General features: G+C 46.5%; 1 protein-coding gene across 3 annotated transcripts in view; it reads left to right on the forward strand.

Moving 5' to 3' along the window:
* The window catches only part of SMARCAL1 (SNF2 related chromatin remodeling annealing helicase 1), a 53,726-nt gene that overhangs the window by 13,361 nt on the left and 22,818 nt on the right, over positions 1-17,547 (forward strand). For all 3 annotated transcript variants that reach the window (XM_019976435.2, XM_019976428.2, XM_070771934.1), the window contains 4 exons: positions 5,856-6,042; positions 8,446-8,596; positions 9,490-9,648; positions 11,277-11,342. In XM_019976435.2, coding sequence (XP_019831994.2) covers positions 5,856-6,042; positions 8,446-8,596; positions 9,490-9,648; positions 11,277-11,342 — 563 coding nt within the window. The remainder of the gene's footprint in view (positions 1-5,855; positions 6,043-8,445; positions 8,597-9,489; positions 9,649-11,276; positions 11,343-17,547) is intronic.

Below are 17,547 nucleotides of genomic sequence, written 5' to 3' on the forward strand. Positions count from 1 at the left end.
CATTAGGAGATGAATGTAACATTGAAAAACCATGACTTGCAGCTCACGTAGCGTTATATAATGGTTCCAAGTCTCGTGGGCCATGGACTCATTGAAATATGTGATGAAACAATGGAGTCTTCACTGGGAAAAATGTACAGAATGGCCACGTGTAAGGTTTTGTTTTTTTTTTTTTTTTTTTAAAAAACATTTATTTTGTTTATTTATTTTTGGCTGCCTTGGGCCTTGGGTTTTAGTTGCAGCACTTGGGGTCCGCATTGCCTCTCTGGTTGCAGTGCTCAGGCCTTGTTGCTTTGCAACATGTGGAATCTTCCTTCCCTGACCAAGGATCAGACCCTCGTCCCCTGTATTGGAAGGCAGGTTTGTAACCACTGGACCACCAGAGAAGTCCCCACATGTAAAGATTTTGTTTTTTATATTACTAATCCCATGGACCTTGATTTAAGAATTCTAGAGTTAGGACTGCTTTTTTTGCATTCACTATAATGATGGGCTTCCTGGGTGGCGCTAGTGGTTAAGAACCCACCTGGTAATGCAGGAGATGTAAGAGACACAGGTTTGATTCCTAGATTGGGACAATTCCCTGGAGTAGGGCATGACAACCCACTCTAGTATTCTTGCCTGGAGAATCCCATGGACAGAGAAGCCTGGTGGGCTACAGTCCATAGGGTTGCAAAGAGTCAGACACAACTGAAGGGATGATAATGGTTCATAGACTATAATAGAGGGTCAACAGTGACCCCGAGTGCTGATTTTCCATGTCTTCTTGTTGTTGTTCAGTCGCTGAGTTATGTCCGACTCTTTGCGACCCCAGACTGTGGCATGCCAGGCTTCCTTGTCCTTCACCATCTTCTGGAGCTTGCTCAAATTCATGTCCACTGCGTTGGTGACACCATCCAACTATCTCTTCCTCTGTTGACCCCTTCTTCTCCTGCCTTCAATCTTTCCCAGCATCAGGGTCTTTTCTAATGAGTCAGTTCTTCCCATCAAGTGGCCAAAGTATTGGAGCTTCAGCTTCAGCATCAGTCCTTCTAATGAATATTCAGGATTGAATTCCTTTAGGATTGATTGGTTTGATCTCCTTGCAGTCCAAGGGATTCTCAAAAGTCTTCAACACCACAGTTCAAAAGCATCAATTCTTTGGCATTCAGCCTTCTTTATAGTCCAACTCTCACATCCATGCATGACTACTGGAAAAACCATAGCCTTGACTAGATGGATCTTTCTTGGCAAAGTAATGTCTCTGCTTTTTAATATGCTGTCTAGGTTGGTCATAACTTTTCTTCCAAGGAGTAGGCGTCTTTTAATTTCATGGCTGCAGTCACCATCTGCAGTGATTTTGGAGCCCCCCAAAATAAAGTCTGTCACTGTTTCCATTGTTTGCCCATCTATTTGCCATGAAGTGATAGGACCAGATGCCATGATCTTAGTTTTTTGAATGTTGAGTTTTAAGCCAACTTTTTTTTTTTTTTAGTTCTTCTTCACTTTCTGCCATAAGGGTGGTATCATCTGTGTATCTGAGGTTATTGATTTCTCCCGACAATCTTGAGTCCAGCTTGTGCTTCATCCAGCCCAACATTTCACATGATGTACTCTGCGTATAAGTTAAATAAGCAGGGTGACAGTAAACAGCTTTGATGTTCTCCTTTCCTAATTTGGAACCAGTCTGTTGTTCCATGTCCAGTTCTAACTGTTGCTTCTTGATCTGCAGATTTCTCAGGAGGCAGGTAAGGTGGTCTGGTATTCGTATCTCTTGCAGAATTTTCCACAGTTTGTGGTGATCCACACAGTCAAAGGCTTTGGTGTAGTCAATAAAGTAGAAGGTTTTCTGGAACTCTCTTGCTTTTTCTATGATCCAGTGGATGTTGGCAATTTGATCTCCGGTTCCTCTACCTTTCTAAATCCAGCTTGAACATCTGGAAGCTCTCACTTGGTTCACGTACTGTCGAAGCCTAGCTTGGAGAATTTTGAGCATTACTTTGCTAGCTTGTGAAATGAATGCAATTGTGTTTGAACATTCTTTGGCATTGCCTTTCTGGATTGTAGTGAACACTGACATTTTCCAGTCCTGTGGCCACTGCTGAGTTTTCCAAATTTGCTGGCATATTGATTGCAGGACTTTCATAGCATCATCTTTTAGGACTTGAAGTAGCTCAGCTGGAATTCCATCACCTCCACTAGCTTTGTTGGTCGTGATGCTTCCTACCGCCCACTACTTTGCACTCTAGGATGTCTGGCTCTAGGTGAGTGATCCCACCTTCACGGTTATTTGGGTTATTGAGTTCTCTCTTATACAGTTCTTCTGTGTATTCTTGCCACTTCTTCCTAATATCTTCTGCTTCTGTTAGGTCCATAACATTTCTGTGCCCATCTTTGCATGAAATGTTCCCTTGGTATCTCTAATTTTCTTGAGGAGATCTCTATTCTTTCCTGTTCTATTGTTTTCCTATATTTCTTTGCATTGTTCACTGAGGAAGACTTTCTTATCTCTCCTTTCTATTCTTTGGAACTCTGCATTCAGTTGAGTATATCTTACCTTTTCTCCTTTCCCCATTTCATAGATTGGGGAAAATCTGGACCCAGAGAAAGGAAACAGTTGTTTTTCTTGTCAGGGAGCCTCGCAGGGTCACAGTAAAGTCTGATTAAAATTGTGATTCTGAGTTTGTGATGTGACCTGCTAGGAGATGGAGAAACCAGGTCTGTGAACTAAGAGACTAGGGAGATGAAGTGCTGCATATATCGCAGTTCCATTCCTCTGGTAACAGATCATAAACCTGGGGAGTCTGGACCTCTCTCCCACCCCTAGGTCTCGTATGTGGAATCAGATTATTGACCTGAGCTAGTGACCATGTGCCTCTGAAACTAATTAAGAAATAACAATAAGACCTGAGAGTGTGAGTGCCCACTGCAGATACAGTGGCAGCTCCGATCTCCAGGTCAGGCCAGTCTCCTCTGAGTGTTCCTCCTCCCTCTTCTCTCAGTGATGACTCATGGCCTCCTGGCCACAGCGAAACTGGCAGCAGGCCTTCTGTTTTCCCCTGCCTGTCACAGTCCAGAAGGGTTCCTCATCCCCAAATCAGTGATTTCGTCTTGTCGGCTGCTATTTGAAAACATTCACATCCACATCTCTCCGCCATGTGGGCCAGCAGCGTTCTGCCAGAGAGCTGTTTTACAGAAACGACTTCTCGATGACTCATGAAGCCAGATAGCACATCCATCTGATCTCCCAGCGCAGGGAAAGGGTAGCAGAGAGTTGCTGACAGAGAATTCAGGCGGTCTCAGAAACACAGTCTGTGGGCTGAACCGGCAGCATAGGATTTGGGGAGCTAGCAGTCGATAGGAAACAGAGTAGAGCGTTCTTTTTTCCCCCTTGAGTGGCTGAAAGGACATAATGCGCACAAAGCCTTGCATCCCACCCCCGCTGGATCATCAGCCCTTTCTTAGCTTTCATCAGGTATCTGAGTGCTGAAGATCACTGGATTAAAATGAAAATGGGTTCTGAAAGCACATGGAGTGCTCAGCCTTTTGAAGCGTGCAGAAATCAGCACGCTCAGATTTAATTTGGAAGCTTACAGTGTATGTAGGCATCAATACGAACAGTCTATCTTTTATTAAAGCCATCAGCGTTACCTAATTTCTTATCAGGGTGATGCAATTCATGCAAATGGTTTCCAGAAATATGCTGGGAAAAGATTGAAGGCAAAAGGAGAAGGGGGTGGCAGAGGACGAGATGGCTAGGTAGCATCACCAACTCAATGGACATGAATTTGAGCAAACTCTGGGAAATAATGCAAGATAGAGAAGCCTGGTATGCTGCAGTCCATGGGGTCACAAAGAGTCGGACATGACTTAGTGACTGAACAACAACAGAAATATTTAGGGAAAGACAAATGGATTTAAATATATTGAAAATGCAACCCAATTTAAGGTGGTGGTAGATGGCTCAGCCTCCATATTCACTTCAGTATTTACAACCGGCAGTTGATGGTTGTGGCTGAAGGCTTTTGGAATACCTTGTGGGGAAATTAAGAACACATGAGCCTGTGGAATAGAGACCCAGCAGCCTTAGAATTTCAAGTAACATGGGTTAGAAATGAAATGGACCCAAGTTCTCTCTCTGATTCCTTCACCTGGATTCCTGGAGAATCCAATGAGCCCCTTGGTGGGTTACTACGACTCTCCCAGGATGCCCCTGAGAGGTAAAGGGTAAAGAGCAGTTGAGGATCTGTAGACACTGGTCACTCTTCTAGTTAGATTTTTTGAAGGAAATGATGAAAGGGAAGATATCTTGAAAGCTGCCACTGTGGGACAGTAGGCTGTGACTGGTAGTTCAATGATAATTCTACTACCAGGGATTTCTAGCTCTATCTTTTCTCTAACTTTAAATTTTAACTGATGTTATCCTGCCTTCCCCCACCCTACAGAATTCTGTTTTATTTGGAACTTGGGTTGTTTTGTTTTTTTTCTGTTTCTTTACTGAATAAAGAGGTTTTGTTTTGTTTTTCTTTTGAAATCAGTTGAAGCTAAATTCCTTCAAAAAAGAAAAATCAATGCAATTACTTTGCTTTCATTTCCATTTCATTTCATTTCCTAGGTCGTTTGTTTTTCCCAGCTAGTTTTATGGCTCTAACTAGAAAAGTCTCTCCATCCATTATATTGGCGTGTGGAAGCCACACGCATGGAAGGAAAGTGAAGACCCTGAAGTATAAGCTTTAGTTCAAAGAGAGCCATGGCCACGCCCAGTGTAGACTCTAAGCTAAGCAGGGGTTGGTAAAGTTCTTTTGTAAAGGGCCAGACCGTTCATATTTCAAGCTCTGTGGGCTGTGCTCTCTCTGTCGCAGTGACTCAGCTGCACCATTAGTCACGATAGCCACCATTGACTGTCTACTAACACATGGGCACAGCTGTCTCCACACAAACTTTATTTATCAGAACAATAAGTAGACTGATTTGGTCCACAGGCCACCTCTCCCAAGAGGAGATGCTTTTTCTCTTACGGAAAATGTCCAAAGTGCAAGGCCATGTGCATTGTTCTCAGTCGGTGGCCTTTGCATGGACGCTGCCCTTTGTCATTATTTATGAATAGCGCTCCTGTCCTACTGATTTTTCTCCCTCCCCCCACCCCACCTCCCGGCTTGTGATATAATTTAATTTTATGTATTTTTTTTGCTTTTATTTATTTTTAATACTTTTTATTTTGTATTGGAATATAGCCAATTAACAATGTTGTGGTAGTTTCAGGGGACAGCAGAGGGACTCAGCCATACACATGTATCCATACTCCCCCACGCTCCCCTGCCATCCAGGCTGCCGCAGCTGCTCTTCTTTCTTGGAAACACCTCACAGTTTCTCTGCAAGGACCGCAGTGCTTTCTTGCCTGTGGACAGCATGTAGCTTAAAGTTCTCCGTCTTCTCAAGTATCAGAACCAAAATAAAACATAAGGAGAATGAAAACAAGGCAAGATTTATTCATTCTAAGTCTTGCTTTAATTGGGCTAGTTTTTGAAGAATATGAGTCGTTATTTATTGAAAGGAAGTCATTTTTAAATGACATAAGGTTAAAAAAGATCAGTCACAAAAACATGTTAGTTCTTTCCAGTGTTTGCGTAGCGTAGTGAAGATCAGTTTTGCGTTACTGAGCACCCTCTTGTTTGCGGACATCAAGTACAGAGGGAGAAAGCTGGTGCTCTGCCATGTATCTGTCAGCGCCCAGTTTTCTCTCCAGTTACTTTTTTGAAGAAGGTGGCACACTGCAGAATTCCAGCCCTTGAACTTTGTGTGTCAAAGCCCCTTCTTTTTTCTCCCAGAAGTCTTGGGCATTAACACTCCAATTCTTACACCTCTGTTCTTTCTAGTGGAAAGAGTGCGCGGCCTTCCACAAGTTCAGCTGGATCCTCTGCCCAAGACCCTCACCCTGGCTTTCGCCGCTCAGCTCCAGAAGACGTCTCTCTCTCCTGTGGCAGACATCCCCGAGGCAGACCTGTCCAGGGTGGACTCCAAGCTTGTGTCTAGCCTGCTGCCCTTTCAGAGAGCTGGAGTCAAGTAGGTTCTTCCTTTGTCTTCTTGTGCTGTCTCCCGTTCAGGTTTATCGATCACCATGACCTAGGTTCAGATGCTCCCTCTTTTATGAATACTCCTCTTTCACAACCTTCTGAAAGCATCTAGGGATTAGAATTAAACAGCCCAAGTGTGCCATCACCAAAGCCTGATTGTAACCATTGATTTCAAATTCCCTAAGTTAATCAGGGAATTCCCTAAGTTAGTTCCCTAAATTAATCCCTAACCTAGACAGCATATTAAAAAGCAGAGACGTTACTTTACCGACAAAGGTCCGTCTAGTCAAAGCTATGGTTTTTCCAGTAGTCATGTATGGATGTGAGAGTTGGACCATAAAGAAAGCTGAGCACCGAAGAACTGATGCTTTTGAACTGTGGTGTTGGAGAAGACTCTTGAGAGTCCCTTTGACTGCACAGAGATCAAACCAATCAATCCTAAAGGATATTCAGTCCTGAATACTCATTGGAAGGACTGATGCTAAAGCTGAAACTCCAGTACTTTGGCCACCTGATGCAAAGAACTGACTTATTGGAAAAGACCCTGATGCTGGGAAAGATTGAGGGCAGGATGAGAAGGGGATGACAGAGGCTGAGATGGTTGGATGGCATCACCAACTCAATGGGCATGAGTTTGAGCAAGCTCCAGGAGTTGGTGATAGACAGGGAAGCCTGGTGTGCTGCAGTCCATGGGGTCGCAGAGTCGGACATGACTGAGCGACTGAAATGAAGTTAATCAGGACTCTGGATGGCAAGGGTGCACAAACTCTACTCAAAATAGTGTAAGAAGTAACGTACGTGTCCTCGGTTCATGCCACCCACAGGCCCACTGCTCACTTTTCCCACCTTGGTTGGTCACTGGCTTCTGAAGGGCAGAAATGCTGTTTTCAGGCAATTCAGAAAGACCTGTGCAGCCTGGAATTCTTGTGGGCCATGCCAACTGCTGATCAGAAGAGGGGATGTCCTCTGTCTTTTCTGTGTAAGAAGAAAAGGAGAACTAGTCAGTTGGCTTATTATCAGGGTCCTGAGCAAGTGATCAGTTTTGCAGGAATTCCGATGAAAGAGGAGTGGTGTTTGGAGCAGGAGACCAGGTATCTGGCTTTCAGAGATCCTTTTAGCTTTTCCTTGATTCATCATGTGAGTCAAGCAAGTTACTGTCACTGTGTCTTGGTTATTTTTCTCATTTTGGGGAATACTAGTTATAAGAGAGACACTTTCCCAGCAGTTACAATGGCACCAAGCACTGTTTTAAATGTTTTAGACATTGTGAATGCCTGCTACACTCTCTGGAGTAGGTCTGGCTGTTACTCCACGTGACAGCTGAGGTACAAGGAGGGTATAGATCACTTGGATAAAGACACACAGCTCCCAGGTGGTGGACTTGGAATCCTAACCCAGGCCAGTGGGGCTCCGAAGGAGTGGAGTAGTAATCCATGCCTTATTCACAAACTGTTAGCCAGGGCTACTGCCCTGGAGGGTCAGGGTCACGGTTGCAGGCTGCTAGGTAATGAGCCACAGTGCCCCTCCTAGACCAACACTCTTGCTCCATCCTTCCCTCTGGACATCATTCTTTTCTCCAGTGTTTTCTGTCTTTGCCACGCTTATGCATACAGAGTCCTCTCTGACCTTGAGAAAAACCATATTTTGATCCCACCGTCTTTCCTTTCTTCCCTTCCCAACATCCCTCCCGTGACAAGCACAGCCCTCCCAGTCCCTCTTTAAAGAGGCTTTCCCACTCTCTTCCCTTCCATCCCGTGGGCCTCACCTGCACCAGGCAAAGAGCAACTCATCTTATTGGAAACTCTGCCTACTTCGCTTCCATGACCTAAAGGTCTTGGAGCTTCTCCCTACCCTTTGACTACACATTTCCCTGGTAGCTCAGCTAGTAAAGAATCCACCTGCAATGCAGGAGACTGCTGTTCAATTCCTGGGTCAGGAAGATCCACTGGAGAAGGGATAGGCTACCCACTCCAGTATTCATGGGCTTCCCTTGTGGCTCAGATGGTAAAGAATCTGCTTGCAATGTGGAAGACCTGAATTCAATCCCTGGGTCGGGAAGATCCCCTGGAGGAGGGCATGGCAACCCACTCCAGTATTCTTGCCTGGAGAATCCCCATGGACAGAGGAGCCCGGCGGGCTACAGTCCATGGGGTCGCAAAGAGTCAGACACAGCTGAGCAACTAAGCACAGCACGTTGTCCCTGTTTGTAGTCTTCTCTAGATTATTACCACCCTGCCCCCTGTGGCCCCTGTCTTCCTTCTCGGGGGAGAGGTCTCTCATGAACAGGTAGCCCCCACCCAAGCAGCAGTGTGGCTTCCTGTGATATGCGACGGCAGTTTAACCGCCACCCTGGGAGGTGTGCTGTGCTGTATCCTGACCTTGTCCACTTCAGTTTCGCTATAGCACAAAGAGGCCGCCTGCTGCTTGCCGATGACATGGGCCTGGGGAAGACCATCCAAGCCATCTGCATAGCGGCCTATTACCGGAAGGAGTGGCCCCTCCTGGTGGTGGTGCCGTCATCTGTGCGCTTCACCTGGGAGCAGGTCAGTTCTCCTGGCGTCATCACGTTAACAAGGACGGTTTTCCTCAGAGGCAGAGTCACCACATGACTGTTCGGGGGCAGGACCCAGGGAAGCTCCGAGGCTTTGTGTCAGCTGAGGGCGAGAAGGGAGATGAGATGGCCTCCTGAGGTCAGGCCCCTGGCCTTCAGGAACACTCCAAGCTCCAACTCACCTGCGTCTGTTACAGATGCTTCCTGAGTGCCTCTGGTGTCCCTGCTGACAACACCTTTCACTTAGGTTTCAGAATAGTTTTACTCCCTTTATTTCCCTTAATCCTTAAGTAGCCATGTGCAATAGACACGAGATGTTAACCCCACTCACAGATGAGAAAACTGCCCCTCAAAGAGGCTAAGCACCACGCTTACTGCTAGTGAGGGGCGGTTCCGGGACCTTGAGGTCACACCTCCTAACTGGGGGCTCGGGATTTTACACCCAGTAGCAGGTGGTGTGGGTAGGAGGTGCTCTGTCTGCTGGGCAACTTTTTGGCTGAAGAACCTGGCACGACTGTTGTGTTGTCTCTCAGCCGTGAGCTTGTCTAGCATAAACCCAGGGATCAGAGTGGTCCTGTGAAATGAATAAAACTCTCCATAAGCAGACGCGGTGAGGAAGGAAGACGTGGTTCATTGTCCGTAGCTTTCCCCAGCTTCATGCTACTCGGGGGCAGCTGTCGGCTTCTTCAGGCTATGGCCGTTCATAGGGACAGGGGTAAGACAAATAAATGCAGGAGGGTGGGGAGGGGGCAGACCGAGTGTACCTGCAGGGGGCGCTAACCTTGGTCCACCTGGAGAGAGTCAGTGATGGCTTGGCGGGGGTCCCAGCTGGCGGCTGCCGGGCCAGAGCCTCACTTGGGTTTTGTTCTCTCCTGTCACACCCAGGCCTTCTGTCGGTGGCTGCCGTCTCTGAACCCAGTAGACATCAACGTCGTGGTAACCGGGAAGGACCGCCTGACAGATGGCTTGGTCAACATTGTCAGTTTTGATCTTCTGAGCAAGTTAGAAAAGCAGCTAAAACCCCCATTTAAAGTTGTCATCATTGTAAGTGACTCGACAAAGTCTTTCAGTACTTCCTCCCTGGGTAAAGGCTCCCTGAAAGCTCCACGAATGTCCACATCTGTAACTTCATGGAGCCTCCCTAGGTTTCTAGAAGAGAAATCACTGGCTTCATTTTGTGAGGAACTGGTATTTCATTTCTCTCAAATATCAATTCTCAGTCCTGGCTATATATTAGGATCTTCTGGGGGCTTTTTGGAAAATGGTGATCTGCTGGGTCTGTGCTGGGGGTTTCCAGCCCGCCTCCTCTCCCCACGGGGGGTCACGATGGAGCCCGAGGACCCCAGACAGCCCAGAACTCCAGGAACTACAGCCTGGACAGCACGGGCCTGCGCCTTCATCTGCTGCCCTCTTTGTCGGCATGACCCAGGCGTGCAGTTCAAACAGCTAATAGATTTTCTTTCAGCCGATGTAAAGATGTTCCCTCCCACCACAAACACATACACACAAAAGCACTCATTACCCTTTTTTAGAGAAGCTTTCAGAGTCTTGCTCCCAGATGTGACGGTATGTCTTGTAGTTGCCACTTGCCCTCTTCTAACTCCTCTCACGCTCCAGAAGGAAAGTCTGGAGAGGCTGGCCTCCTCTCCAGCACTCTGTGTCCACAAGACTCACAGATATAACCCTGAAAAGGTGTGAGTCTCTCCCATCCCCGCCCACATCCGGTCAGCTCCTAGCCCAAGTCCAGGTAACAGACGGTCCGTGGTGGAGCGTGCGATGGATGAATTCCAATGTAAGTGTATCCTCACTTCTCCTCTTGGCAGAACAGGCGACCCCAATGCCTCCAGGTGACATGAAAGGGTCTTTATGCGAACATGTGACTGGAAAACTGCCAGTGGTATTTCCCTCCTCTAAAAATAGGATTCTCTGTCGAGAGTGGCTCCCCAGACCTTGCTGCTTGTGTTGTCAAGCGCACATCTCATCTAGAGAGAGCGAAAGGGAAGGGCTCTTAGAAAGCTCTTGGTGAGCCTCTGAGCCATAAGGCTGCAGTGGAGGCTCTGCCTCAGGTTTCCCAGCAGCAGGTTGACTGCAAGGGAGCCACCTTCATCCATTTGCTCAGCCAACTAGAGGGTCATCCCTGCGCAGGGCCATGCACTGCTGCGGGTAGGGAGGGAGGAGGTCAGCCTCTGGCCTCCAGGGAGCCATAGCCCAGCAGGACAGACAGAAGCACACGCAGATCGTCACAATCCATCCCAGTGCCTTCAGAGACGTGGGAGCCAAGGAGGTACTCAGGGAGGGGAAGGAGACTGCACACGCTGGACAGCAGCACCAGGCGCTAGCACGGGGCACACCCAGGTCCTCAGCACACTGGTTAGTGGGAGGTGTGTCTTAGAAACCAGCAAAGAGATTTGTTCAGTGCAGCCAGTGAGGTGGGCAGGGCAGGGCAGGGGCATCGCCAGCCCCACTTTGCAGGTGGAAAACTGTCCCTGAGAGATGAAGCGGCTTGCCTACAACATTGCGGAGAAGATGCCAGAGCCTGGTCCTTAGCCACGCCCACAGCCGTCTCCCTGAACAAGAAGGGCGATGATGTGCCAGGGTCAAGCTTGACGTGGGCTCTCTCTCTGTCCATGCAGGGTTTGGCCGTGTCTACTTATGTGACTGTTTCTTTACAGGATGAATCCCACTTCCTCAAAAACATTAAGACTGCCCGCTGTCGCGCAGCTATGCCCCTCCTCAAGGTGAGTGCTGCCAAGGGCAGACTTGGCGCCTGAGCCCACGGGGTGCTGAGATGCCCTGTGTTTTGTTTGGCTGGACAGGGGTCCAAGGGGAACAGGGGCTGCAAGTCTGGGGCTGCAGGCCATGGGCATGACTTATCATTGACTCAGGGCGTCTCTACTTGGGACTTCGGTCCCAGATTCACTCTTTTTCCTAACGTGCTGCTGAGGAGCTAGTGGTCAGTGTAGTTGTCTGTCATACATGAAGACCTGTTGAAGGTCACGGGTCGGGTCAGGATTCACTCCGGACCCTCCTTGGGGGCCTCCTGGACAAGGCAGAGCTACAGCCTCCAGCAGTGTCTCGTCTTAAACTATTGAGGAGGACCTGCCTGTCTGCTCAGTGGTTTGTGGGGCAGAGCTCTTGGGGTGCTGGGAACCAAGGGCAACCAGTTATTCAGACTCAGAACTAAGTGTGAGTATCAACTGGGTATTGTGGGTATCAGCCACAAAGCTGAGACCTGCTTTATAATAATTAATATTAATCTGTAATAATAATATTAATAAGATGATACCATTTTCTGGGGCCATCCTAAGGCTGATTTGTTAACAGAAAGGTCAGCTGTCCACACGCTTTTCTGGGGGGGTCTGCACCTGTGCTGAGCGCTTTGACTGCATGAGTCCTGGCTTCCAAGCAGAAGGTGTGTGTGTGTTGTATGTGTGCACAGTGCAGCTTTGAATCTGTGCAGAAGCATTCTATTCTGACCTGCCGTATAAGGGCCATGTTGCGTGTGTCACACACTTTGGTGTCTTTTTTGGTGTGTTCCAGTCCCTCCACTCCCAACAGGGGGAAAGCCCTACATTTCCTTCCATTTTTTTGTAGTGAGCTTTTTCCTCCTTTAGGAGAAAAATATTGTACAATTGGAAAAGTAGTCTTTTTCCTCATAACAAGGTGAAAATATCTCACAGATGACTCTGGAGCAATCTCCTTTGATTTGTATGAACTGAGCAAACAAAAGTGCCTGTTTTATCTTGGGTTCTAGTAAAGCGGTCTTTGGGTTGCAGTATCATTTTAAAAATGCAGCTTTTATTGCCTTAAGCTTTATTGTACTAAGCTGGAGAAAACTAATATGCTAAATGTTGGTGAAACTTACTAGCACTTGAACATTTTTTCTGACTGCCCACAAAACACACTCAAGTATCTACTCATTTCAAGTTTGCTTTGCATTCAGAGTAACTGGTAACATGATACATCTTCCAAAGCAGGATCGTATTTGCTCTAGACTTAAAAGTACTTTACGTAAAAGCTTCATTCTCTGCTCACGTTACCTATAAATGTTTATAGGTTGAGAGCCCTTTCTGCACACACATAAATGAAATGTTTTCCCCAGAGTGGTGACCCTTGTTTTGGGAGGTTTTAATATGTTTTCTTTTGAAAAATGTTAATAGACTTTGGTACCGTGGTTTCAATATTACAGCCATAACTAAAATTAAATCTGTACCCTTGATTGTGTAGACAAAAGAAACTGCACAGTAGGTAGATGCTATCATTAAAGATATAGTAGGAAAGCTTCTTAGCAACTGTCTTGTTAATGTACTCATCGCCTGGCAGGCAAGCCGGACTTAAATATTGGTTTCTGAAATATGTGCTTCTAAGCCAGACCTTTTAAACAGTGTTAGTATTTTTCATAACTTGGGTATATTTCAAAGTGACACATTTAAAACAAATTTTTAACTGCGAACTAGTATATATTACTCTGGATTTACCGTAGAACTTGGGTGAATTAATGTATCAAAACAGGACCCGTGAATATAGCCTGTTCATGGGTGTCTCAAAACCATTGTCATCCATAACATTGACTTTGCATGGTGCTAGACTGTTGGCATCTTTGAGTAGGGGTGGAGGATGAGGCATCCTGTGTTAATTCTGTTGATCAGACCTGTCATCTCTCTGCTGTATTTTCATCTAGATCACTGTTCCTCGACCTTGGCACTGTTGACATTTTGGGCTGGGCAATTCCTTGTTGTCCACAGGGCCGTCCTAGGCATTGTATTAATAGGATGTTTAACAGCATCCCTGGCCTGTACCCACTAAGTGCCGCTGGTACCCCCAGTTGTGACAACCGGAGTTATCTCCAGATACGGCCAAGGGTCCCAGGTGGCATGTGTGGCACCTGAAAGTTGCTCAGTCGTGTCCGACTCTGCGACCCCATGGACAGAGGAGCCTTCCAGGAATTCTCTAGGCCAGAATACTGGAGTGGGTAGCCTTTCTCTTCTCCAGGGGATCTTCCCAACCCAGGGACCGAACCCAGGTCTCCCACATTGCAGGCAGATTCTTTACCAGCTGAGCCACCAGGGAAGCCCGGGTGCAGGAGGAGGGGAATTACACTTCCCCATTTCCCTTGAGAACCATTGATCTAGATGCTCTAAGGAAACGAGTCAAGCTAGGTATTTTTGGAATAAGAAGAGAGTTGGGAAGAAGTAAAATAATGCCTTTGAAAAGCCACATAAGGGCCTAATTTAATACCACTTGACTATTCCCCTCACTCCACTCGTGGATCTCTTAGAACTACATTCTGTTAATTAGTATGTCAAGATTTTCAGCAGATGTTCGTGATGAGGTAATTAGGTTACATCCCACTGTCTGAGACAGCTAGGCCAGAGCATCTGGGTTCCGTGGATGGAAACAGCAGCTGCGTGCAGAGGATGTGCTGTAGGAAATTGGTGTCATTGTACCCTGGGAAAGGTGGCATCTTTCTTTCCCTATGGCACTGTTTTCCCGGGCTGCTAAACAAAGTGGTTCTGTTTTCATTTCCTGTTGACCCTTGAACAACGTGGAGGTTAGTCCGCCTTTAACTTGCTTATAGTTAGTTGGCCCTCCGTATCTGTGGTTCCCCCACATCCTCAGATTCATCCGTGTGGTTGAATTTTCAACCTGCTGTTGAAAAATATCTGCTTAAGTGGAACTGTACAGGTCACACCCATGGTGTTCAGTTGTGTGAAAGCAAGCAAGACAGAAAGCTATATGGGACAAAACTGAAACTAAAATCATCTTGAGACTTCCCCGGTGATCCAGTGGTTAAGACCAAGCTTCCACTGTCAGAGGGTGGGGATTTGCGGGGGCGGGGTGGGGGTCAATCCCTGGTTGGGCAACTAGAATCCTGAATGCTGCATGGCATGGCCACAAAAAAAAAAAAGAAAAATAGAATAACCTTTCATCCCTCCCAACACAGAAAACTTCTGTTAACAGTTTGGTTATTTTTCTGACATGTCAGTTGTAGGACAAGATCGTTTTTAATGGCTTATATGTGGTATGGTTGCATCCCATAACTTAACCCTTAGCGTGGGACACTGTTTAGCTGTTATAAATAATTCTGCAAGTGAACACCATCTGTATATTCATAGCTTGTATACCTTGTCCTCTTAGGACAAATTCCTACATTCGGAATTTCTGGGTAGTGATTTTACCTTCTGACAGCTGCCTCTGAAATTCAGTCTGGCCATGCATCACCATCTTCACTCTCGTTTAGCCCAAATCATCACACGGTCTTTTTCCTCCTCGTGACCTCAGCCCTGAAGGGTGTCAGACTTTTCCCTGTTGAGCTGTGAGGTGTGTGTTTGAGTTTTCTTTAGTGGTGTTTTATTTATAGTGCTTTTTATTGTTAAACCAGTTAGATTATTTCTGTAGAGAAAGAATCCCACCATCCTTCCTAATAAACAGGTGTTTCTCTTTCTGTGTGAGTAGAGTCCTTTCATCTCTGTTGATTGGCTAGACCAGATGAGACTAGTGATCTACGGTGTATGAGCTTTTTCTTTTCCTTTTTCATTAAAGCTGTTTCACCAGATGGCATATGCAAATAGTACAAAGGAGTGTACACTGAAAAATAACTTGTGCTCACCTTGAATCCCCAGTCCCTTGGTTTAGTTCTAAACATTGGTCTGTGCCCACATCAGGACATGATGTGTGTTTCCTATCTCCCTCCCTAGAGTATTCTACCACTGTTTTTTACCTTTCTTTTTCCTCTTGATGATGTGTCTTGGTAATCATTCCATTTCATTACTGATGACAGGATCTCATTCTCACAAGTAGTTTTCTGCTGCATAAATCTGTTGTAAAGTGTATCATTCGTTCCCTTTTGGTGGATTTGTAGCCAAGCTCTGGGTGTTATATGCAGTACTACATACATGCTAAGTTGCTTCAGTCGTGTCTGACTCTCTGCGACCCCATGGACTGTAGTCCACCAGGCTCCTCTGTCCATGAGATTCTCCAGGCAAGAATACTGGAGTGGGTTGCCATGCCCTCCAGGGGATATTTCTGACCCAGGGATCAAATCCGAGTCTCTTAATGTCTCCTGCATTGGCAGTCACATTCTTTACCACTAGTGCCACCTGGGAAACCCTGTAAAAACACTCTTTCAGAGCAAGTGAAGTGTGTTAGTCTCTCATTTGTGTCCACTCTTTGTGACCCTATGGACCATAGCTTGCCAGGTCCCTCTGTCCATGGGATTCTCCGCTTAAGAATACTGGCATGGGTAGCCATTTCCTTCTCCAGGGGATCTGTCTGACTCGGATCGAACCCGGGTCTCCTGTACTGTGGGCAGATTCTTTACTGTCTGAGCCACCAGGAAAGCCCTGTGGCCATCTTTTCATTGTGATATAAAAGCAGGGAGTAGGAAACTCAGCCTCTCTGCGTTCTGAAGAGATGGGTCTTTGCCTCTTCGGGTCAGAGAGGGAGTGGTGTCAGCTGGAGGGCCTGCTCTCTCCCCCAGGGTGGTCAGGCCATCTGCAGAAGGAATCCCCTGCTTGTAAGAATCATCTAACTTCTCTTGACACTAAAGAGAAATCTTTTTTTTTTTTTTTTTGCGTTATTCCACTGTGGGTTTCTTGGGTTCAGTAAGAGTTAACTCAAGGCATTCAGTTCAGTGTGGATTGGTGTAGCTGTATGCATTTCTGCTTTCCTAAACGGGACATTCCGGAGGTGGAGGGTGACATCCACACCTTGAGCAGCCGGGCGTGATTAACGGCCTTACGTGTGACGGCGATGACAGTGACCGTGTTGGGGCTGAGCGGTTTAAATCATTCCATAGTAGACGAGACGCCCTGTTGGCTTCTTTTCAAAGCTGGCCTTTTTCGTTTTCCATAATGCTGCCTCTGCTTTTTAACACCCACAAGCATCCATTTTCATCGGTCCCATCACGCCCTATAGGGTCTGGACAGTATATGGGAAGGCTGACTCCATAGTAACTCTGGCCTGTTACTCCCTGGCAGAGAACCCTGGAGTTAATTTCCATCAGCTAATCTGTGAGCTGCTACCCAGACTCCATCCCCAGGCTATAGCAGCGGTGATGCCAGTGATGTGGGGAATAGGTTCGGGATGATGAGCTGATTTGCTCTTACTGATAAGACTTTTCATTTCTCCCGTCTCACTGAAATAGTCTTGAGCCAAGGCAAGCTATGCCACAGGCGTCATTCAAGAAGCTCCTTGTTATTTTAATGAATCTACATCAAACCTTGCAGGAAATTAGAAGGCCTGGGTAATTGAACTGTGGAAAATTATAGCTGGAGAAATTCATAGCTCTCCTGTCATAATGGAATTAGGTATCGGTGGTTGCTCAGAGGGCAGAAGTGCATCTTGAGAAAGGTATATATTGTATATTTATAAAGAATCATCTTTCTTCCCTCTGTTGTACCTTTATTTATTTATTTTTATGAGGCCGTGTATCCATCTGAAAACCTAATTTCCTCCCCTGGGTGATTGACTGCATGCAATTGCCTTATGCTGCCGTCATTAACTCAAGGTTACAGTGGTTAGCAAGCTGTTTCTAGACAACTGAGCCCCACTGTAGGGTCCCTTCCCAGAGCTGAAATGGATTTTACCTCCAGTGATTTTTGACCATTCTGCGTTCTAATCCGGTGGGGAGTGTCTCCTTTTTTTTTTTTTCCCTCACCCTCTTTCTCATCTGAGTAAGAAGTAGGATTTGGGGTCTGATCTCCTTGGGTCAGGTGGATGTCAGGGTAATGAGGAATCTGAAGCCTGTCATTGGAATCGACCAACTGTTTAGACCCATCCTGCCTTTGGCTGAGCAGCCTGCTGCAGGCCTGGACTGCATTTAGGGAAGATGGATCCAGGTCCCACCTTTTAAAGTCCTTATTGACTGCAAAACGAACTTGAGCCAGGGATATCCAGGCTCAAAGCATTGTGCAGCTGGGTTAGTGACACTTTTTTTTGTTG

Source organism: Bos indicus, chromosome 2 (assembly GCF_029378745.1).
Source record: "Bos indicus isolate NIAB-ARS_2022 breed Sahiwal x Tharparkar chromosome 2, NIAB-ARS_B.indTharparkar_mat_pri_1.0, whole genome shotgun sequence".
Classification (NCBI taxonomy): domain Eukaryota; kingdom Metazoa; phylum Chordata; class Mammalia; order Artiodactyla; family Bovidae; genus Bos; species Bos indicus.